This window comes from Hyla sarda, chromosome 4, assembly GCF_029499605.1.
Source record: "Hyla sarda isolate aHylSar1 chromosome 4, aHylSar1.hap1, whole genome shotgun sequence".
NCBI lineage: Eukaryota > Metazoa > Chordata > Amphibia > Anura > Hylidae > Hyla > Hyla sarda.
This window is the reverse complement of record NC_079192.1, coordinates 297131671-297139182: the sequence shown is the minus strand read 5'-3', so window position 1 is coordinate 297139182 and position 7512 is coordinate 297131671. Positions and strand designations below refer to the sequence as shown.

Genomic DNA, 7512 nt, shown 5'->3' with positions numbered 1-7512 from the left:
TATGTTGTGAGGGACATTTTCTTGGCATGCTTTGGGCACCTTAGCACCAATTAAGCATAGTTTACATGCAGCAGTCTGCTTGAGTCTTCTGATAATTCCAGCAGGATAATGCACCATATACCAAAGCTCACATCATCTCAAACTGGTTTCTTGAACATGACAGTAAGTTCATGGTATCCCAATGGCCTCCACCATCACCAGATCTCAATCCAATAGAACACTTTTGGAACTGGTGGAACTGGAGCTTTTCATAATGACAGCCAACGAATCTATAACACCTACATGATACCATCATGTCCATATGGACCAAAATTGTAAAAAGTATGCCATGAAGAATGAAGACAGTTCTGAAAGCAAAAAGGAGGGGCCAACCTAGTGCTAACAATGAGTGTCTCATACAGTGGCCAGTGAGTGTATATACTCACTATTAAAATATACCTTTTACCTGAAGACACTCTATACCATCCACATTTCCATCACCCATTGTATTTTAGCATATGCACATCATTGTTTATCTGTAGATAGTGTACAGAGACTCAGCTGCTTAAATGAGAGTCGTGGCTGATGAAAAATAAGAAAAGGCTCAGTAATAATATATGTGAATTTCAGTCCATGACCACCTGCCTGCGTCATGGAGACGGGAGGAAACCCTTAAATGTTTAATAAACTTGTTCTTTGTCTTCCTTTTGTAAGGGATGCTATTAATAACTAAACTGGTAGGACCATATCGTTTCCGTTACTATAGCATCGCCTAGTGTAGCGTCTCTCCCCTATCAGGAGGATCATTATCACTTCTCAGAATCCTGGAACTTTGCCTGGACACCATAGATTACAAGTGGATTTTCTTCCTTTATGTCTCTCCCCAGCATCATGTATGGCTTTGTTTGATCCTTGAAGTTTCCCAAAGTCTGTTCCATATTTTAGCTTCCTCAAACACTACTGATCACTGCTCCTTATGGAAAGGAGGTTGAATGACTTTGCCTCTATGCTATGCAGCTGTCAGCTCCCCCTCCAGATAGAAGATCATTCATGTGAGCTCCGTAACACCTTGGATAATTATACTTGTCAAACACCAGTTCAACATCTGATTTAGTTTCTGCGAAGAATACTCCATTTTTTATTTTATGAGGGGAACTAAACATATATTTGTCAAAGGTATTAACCCTTACAGAGATGTGATGTTGATGGTTAAGCAGATCTAGTCTTACGTAAAACATAAGCGTGAAGATGAGATGTTTACAGTAAAGTTGTGAAGATAAATCCGTCTTGTACAATGCCGTTTCAAGCACTCAATTCATTCAAAGAGAAGATCTTCAATCCAGGAAAAGAAGAGGCAAAGCACACCATAGGGGACTCCCTGGGTCACCTCCAAAGGTAAGAGTATACTTTTTAAGCAAATCATTTATTGTTTTTAGATCATTTTATTTTATTTACTTGATGCCATTTGGTTTCTAGACTTTCCTCAGTGCTAAAGTACTAGTTCATCATCCATATATTGTCTGGCTTAAATGTAATCATTTATTTTGTTTAATTTCTTTTTCTTTTTACTCTCAATAGTGCAGTTTAATTGTTTGATTTAATTTCCCAATTTTTATACCGTATTCAATAATATTTCTATTTGTGTTAAATTAGTATAAAACTCTTATTATTGTTATAATTAAAATGTTACATCACTCTATGGTCTAGTGTTATAAACACTTTTTTTCTATTCAAGTTAGTCACAAAAAAATGCGTACAGGTAAATAATGAAATTCAACTCTATCTAGGTTTCATTTTAATTTTATTACCAGTTTGTTCTTCTATTTTTTGTTATGTTTATTAAGGACTACGTTGCAAAATCATACCTTTATGGGCCGAATTATGACCAAAGTTATTTTCCATTGAAATTAGTTATGAATCAAGGATATTAAGGATTAATCAAGGATTAGTTTGAATCAAGGATAGTAATGTGTTGGTGCTTATATTATTTACAGTAATTACATGTATTTATGGTGCAGACAAATTTACATACATTACTACGTTTTAATTTGGTGTTCATACATTAAAGTATAAGAACATATTCCTCTAGTTTATGAGGGTTTGTAATAAAATTTCAATACATTTTCATGATAAACCTGATCTGAAAGATAATATAGTGTATTGGGTTAAAGGAAATTGACTTTTGTTGTACGGTTTTATACATGTTTCGGCATTTATTTTTTCATTAATTTCTTTCTATAATGTTATGTAGATATGTTGGTGTTATTCATTGAAATTATCGCAGCCATTTTTTAATGAAAGAGAAAACCATACATTTACAATCTGTTTAATGGAATTATTGTCGTCACTGCTTTGATTGTGTTGTAGGTCAGTCTATGAGAATATCAATCCCATTGGCAATATAGCATGAGCATTAATGGTTAAAGGGGTTGTCCAGGATTAGAAAAACATAGCTGCTTTCTTCCAAAAACAGCGCCACACCTTTCCTCAGGTTATGTGTGGTATTGCAACTCAGATCCATACACTTCAAACGAACTGAGGGGCAATACCACATACAACCTGAAGACAACCGTGTTGCTGTTTCGTTTCTGGAATAAATCAGCTTTTGATATTTTTCTAATCCTGGACATCACTTTAAAACATCAGCTTATGTTGTGGCCTAGGACAGTCTCTGTACTTTATAAGACTATATTCTGAAATGATGAACACTGTAACAGCAGTCCCATATACTTTATATTGATGCACTAACTCATTTGGATTTTATCTTGTGGTTAATGCCATAAATGTCTGAAGTGGAAACCATATTTAAGCCTTGTGAAAAGTAATTAACACTTTGGAAATAAAGAAAAAATAGATTTGTGCCACAAGTTGGATAAAATGTGTCAACAATTATACCTATACTGTGTGTATTTTATGTAAATCAACACACTTTAGACCAAGCCCTAGATTAACTAAAAAACATTAAAGACTATATAAGATATATACAAAATAATCAATTGTGTTTTTAAAAAGGAAAATTGATGGACAAAATGTCGAGGAGGACAACATAGAACTGAATGAAGATGGACAACCAAAACACGTCCCCACTCATACACCACCTAGGTTTGACTGCTACTGCTGTGGACTGCCCAAACGTTACATCATTGCCATTATGAGTGGGCTGGGATTTTGTATTTCCTTTGGAATAAGGTGTAACCTTGGTGTGGCCATTGTGGAAATGGTGAACAACAACACTGTTTATGTTAATGGAAAACCAGAGATTCAAGTGAGTAATTGGTATTATACATGGTAGTTAAAGGGGTTATCCACAGTATAGGGGATACATATCTGATTGTGAAGGGTCTGACCTCAGAGACCCCCTGAGACCTCCAGAATGACTCTCTCCACTAAACACTGACCACCACCTTCCGAGATGTACTCTTCTCGGCAGTGACGGCCCACTCAACCAATCACAGACTATAGCTGAGTGGGCCATCACTGTTGAGACAAGTACATCAGAAGGTTGGGTGGGGAGAATTGGCTCCATTCTGGAGATCACAGGGGTCCACTGTTATGTAGATAAGGAATACATTTTTATAAGCTGGATCACCCCTTTAATGTCAACTAGTTCCTTTTGTAAAGAATACATGCCCTGCCAAACTAGTGAGATCTAGTGAGTTCTCTTAAAAAATATATATATATATATTTATTTTTAATTTTTTTTTGCTGCAGTTCCAAAAATGTGTATTTATAAAGTTAAATAAGAGTATAAATCTCATTCTGAAATAAATAAAAAAGTTGCACTTTTGTTATATGAAAGCTGGTAAATGATTTGTTTAATAGAACAATATTCATAGCACTGTGTCTACAATGTTCTAATGTCCTTAATTCATTTGTACCATGTCTTACAGTTAGCCCAATTTAACTGGGATCCAGAAACTGTTGGCTTGATCCATGGTTCATTTTTTTGGGGATATATTGTGACCCAGATACCAGGAGGATTCATTGCAAACAAGCTTGCTGCCAATAGGTAATTTGTAAGTTCTTATTAATTTTATTACATTTATTATTTAATGAGCACCTGAAAGGGATCAGGATTTGAGTTTTCTAACAATATTGTCCAGACTTGTCTGTGGTAAAATCCACATGTAGATTTCATTTGATGCATTGAAAACGGGAAACTGCAACATTTTGGCACCATAATAAGCATCTTTTTCTGATTTCCATGCAGAATTGTTCTGCTATATGTGAAGAGGAGTTCAAATAAACCCATCCACATTTATTGTACTGTAGATTGGAGCATTTGCTGTGATGTGTTGTGTTTTGCTGTCATTGTGCAGAGAAGTAATGGAAAGGAAAAACCTTTGTGTGTCCTGCTGGAAAACATGTCAATACTGGTTATGTTCCCTGAAATGTAGAGAATGGGAAATAGCTGTGTGTGCACCATGGAGGGGCTCAGTAACAGCAGTAAGAGCCCCAAAATCTCCTCACCACTCTGAAGGGTTAATCTAATAAAACCATGCAGTCTTTAAAAAAATCTTTTGAAATGACAGGAACACTTTAAAGGGGTTCTCCGGTGCTTAAACATCTTATCCCCTATCCAAAGGATAGGGGGACAAGATGCCTGATCGCGGGAGTCCCAAAGCTGGGGACCCCCGGGATCATGCACACGGCACCCCGTTTGTAATCAGTGCTCGGAGCGTGTTCGCTCCGGGACTGATTACCGGCGACCACAGGGCCGGTGACGTGTGATGTCACACGGGGCATTGAGGGGCGGAGACGTGACGTCACACGCCACCGGCCCTGTGGTCGCCGGTAATCGGTCCCGGAGCGAACACGCTCCGAGCACTGATTACAAACGGGGTGCCGTGTGCATGATCCCGGGGGTCCCCAGCTGCGGGATTCCCGCGATCAGGCATCTTATCCCCTATCCTTTGGATAGGGGATAAGATGTTTAAGCACCGGAGAACCCCATTAAAGGGATTGTCTGATCTATAATCCGTCCCCTACTAGTAGAATCACAGTTAATAACAGGGAAGGGGGGGGGGGGGGAAGTGGACACATATAGAAGAGAACCCCACGTAACAACAGTGTATGGGCCCAATGCTTTTGAAAAGCTTAGAAAGAGCACCCCCTATGTCTTAAAATTAAATGCAATCTAAAATACAGTAGGAAGCAGCCTTACATGGGACAGGTGACCCTATTGCCTAATTGATCCCTGTGTAATTTATTCCTTAATTTCCATGTACTGCTGGGCTACAGCTGATCTCTGGGAGTCCATACAGCCGGGACTCCATGTGATCCTCATGTATTTAGCAATTGGAAGGGAATTTACTAAAACAACCACAAATTCATTTATAGGTCCGAAGTGGTTGTCCCATGAAAAGTATTTTAGTTTACTAAATAGAACATTTGCAGTCTTCGCCTCTTGATTCCATTTTTCCTATTCTGACAAGTGGGAAAGAGAATTCAGCAGTGCAAAATACAGAATAATCATTTATAGGTTAAGTTCCTATGATTACTCTGTACTGTCACTATATTAGATCTGAACAAAATGCACTCCTGGGGGATTCAAGGGGATTTATAGCATTACTGTGATACAAATGACCTTTTGAAATATCACACAGTCATTGCTGAGACAAACAACAAATTTGAGAATTTTATCACGTGGCAAATGAGATAAGTTGGCATGGCCTTCAACTTGTTTTTGTCAAATTTATAAAAAAGAGAAACTAAAAAGTGCCAATTTTGAGCAAATAAACACTTGTTCTTAGCATATGTTGATTACATTTTCTGTTAGACAGTCCCAAAAGTTTAGCAAAAATTACTAAGGCTGGGTTCACACTACAGAATTTCCAACCGGAATTCCAGTGCAGCAATTGGATTCCGCTGCACAGTGCACACTACAGAATTTCAGCCGCAGCCGTTCCACCGGGGACATTCTGCCGCCAAAAGAATGGGTGCTATGGGCGCTGACTGAACTTTTTGTCCGGCTGGAAATTCCGAACTCCTTTATTCCTAACTCCTTTATTTAGACTGATGTAAAGTACACCACTCAAAACGGGAGCCACCTGGTAGAAAATGTCTTAGTTAGGTTTTATTTTTTTTTAAGAGCTAGAAAATATTGTACTCCTTTAGTTTTCTAATTCAACATGTATTTTATAATAAAGTAAATTCAAATAAATTAATAACACTTTTACCATGTACAGTAATTGACAGCTAGAACCTTATGGGTATCTAAGCTTCACTTAGATCCATGATCTAGTTTCAACCTGGCTTAGGTTACCAATGTAGTGCATTGTTTAGCTATCAGTGACATGATGACCGTGCTTCATGTATCATGGTGTTCCGAAAATACAGTGTCTACTAACTGCAAGGATGCTGTGAGATAGAGCTGCTATTGGATAAACCCTTTGATTTCCTGTCCCATCAGATACATTTAATCCTAAAAATTAAGAAGAATAGGATAAGATAGTTCATAGTATCTACAATACTTAGTCTGGAGCTCTCCTAGGAGGTTTTATAACTAAATTGTTTGGAATCCCTCTATTAAAAGACAGGAGGAAAGACACGACAGAGGGGATATGATAGAATCTTGTAAATACATAAAGGGAACCAACACGGTAAAGGAGAAGAGTACATTTTAAAGAAGAAAGACTACCACAAGAGGACAATAGTTTTATATTAGAGGGGTGAAGGTTTATGCAGTAATATCAGGAAGTATTACTTTACTGAGAGAGTAGTGGATGCATGGAATAGCCTTCCTGCAGAAGTGGTTGCTGCAAATACAGTGAAGAAATTTAAGCATGCATGGGACAGGTATAAGGCTATCCTTCATATAAGATATATATAGGTATAAGGCTATCCTTCATATAAGATAGAGATAGGTATAAGGCTATCCTTCATATAAGATATAGATAGGTATAAGGCTATCCTTCATATAAGATAGAGATAGGTATAAGGATATCCTTCATATAAGATAGAGATAGGGATAGGTATAAGGCTATCCTTCATATAAGATAGAGATAGGTATAAGGCTATCCTTCATATAAGATAGGGATAGGTATAAGGATATCCTTCATATAAGATAGAGATAGGGATAGGTATAAGGCTATCCTTCATATAAGATAGAGATAGGTATAAGGCTATCCTTCATATAAGATAGGGATAGGTATAAGGATATCCTTCATATAAGATATAGATAGGTATAAGGCTATCCTTCATATACGATAGGGATAGGTATAAGGCTATCCTTCATATAAGATAGGGATAGGTATAAGGATATCCTTCATATAAGATAGGGATAGGTATAAGGATATCCTTCATGTAAGATAGATATAGGTATAAAGCTATCCTTCATATAAGATAGAGATAGGCATAAGGCTATCCTTCATATAAGATATAGATATGTATAAGGATATCCTTCATGTAAGATAGATATAGGTATAAGGCTATCCTTCATATAAGATAGAGATGGGTATAAGGCTATCCTTCATATAAGATAGAGATAGGTATAAGGCTATCCTTCATATAAGATATAGATAGGTATAAGGC

The 7512-nt window shown here is 37.2% G+C and overlaps 1 protein-coding gene across 1 annotated transcript in view; it reads left to right on the top strand.

Annotated features, from left to right (window-relative positions):
- Window positions 1-450: 450 nt before the first annotated feature.
- The window catches only part of SLC17A8 (solute carrier family 17 member 8), a 36119-nt gene continuing 29057 nt past the window's right edge, over window positions 451-7512 (top strand). The window contains exons 1-3 of the mRNA XM_056569403.1: window positions 451-1374; window positions 2992-3244; window positions 3870-3988. Of these exons, the coding sequence (XP_056425378.1) occupies window positions 1274-1374; window positions 2992-3244; window positions 3870-3988 (473 nt within the window). The 5' untranslated portion in view covers window positions 451-1273. The remainder of the gene's footprint in view (window positions 1375-2991; window positions 3245-3869; window positions 3989-7512) is intronic.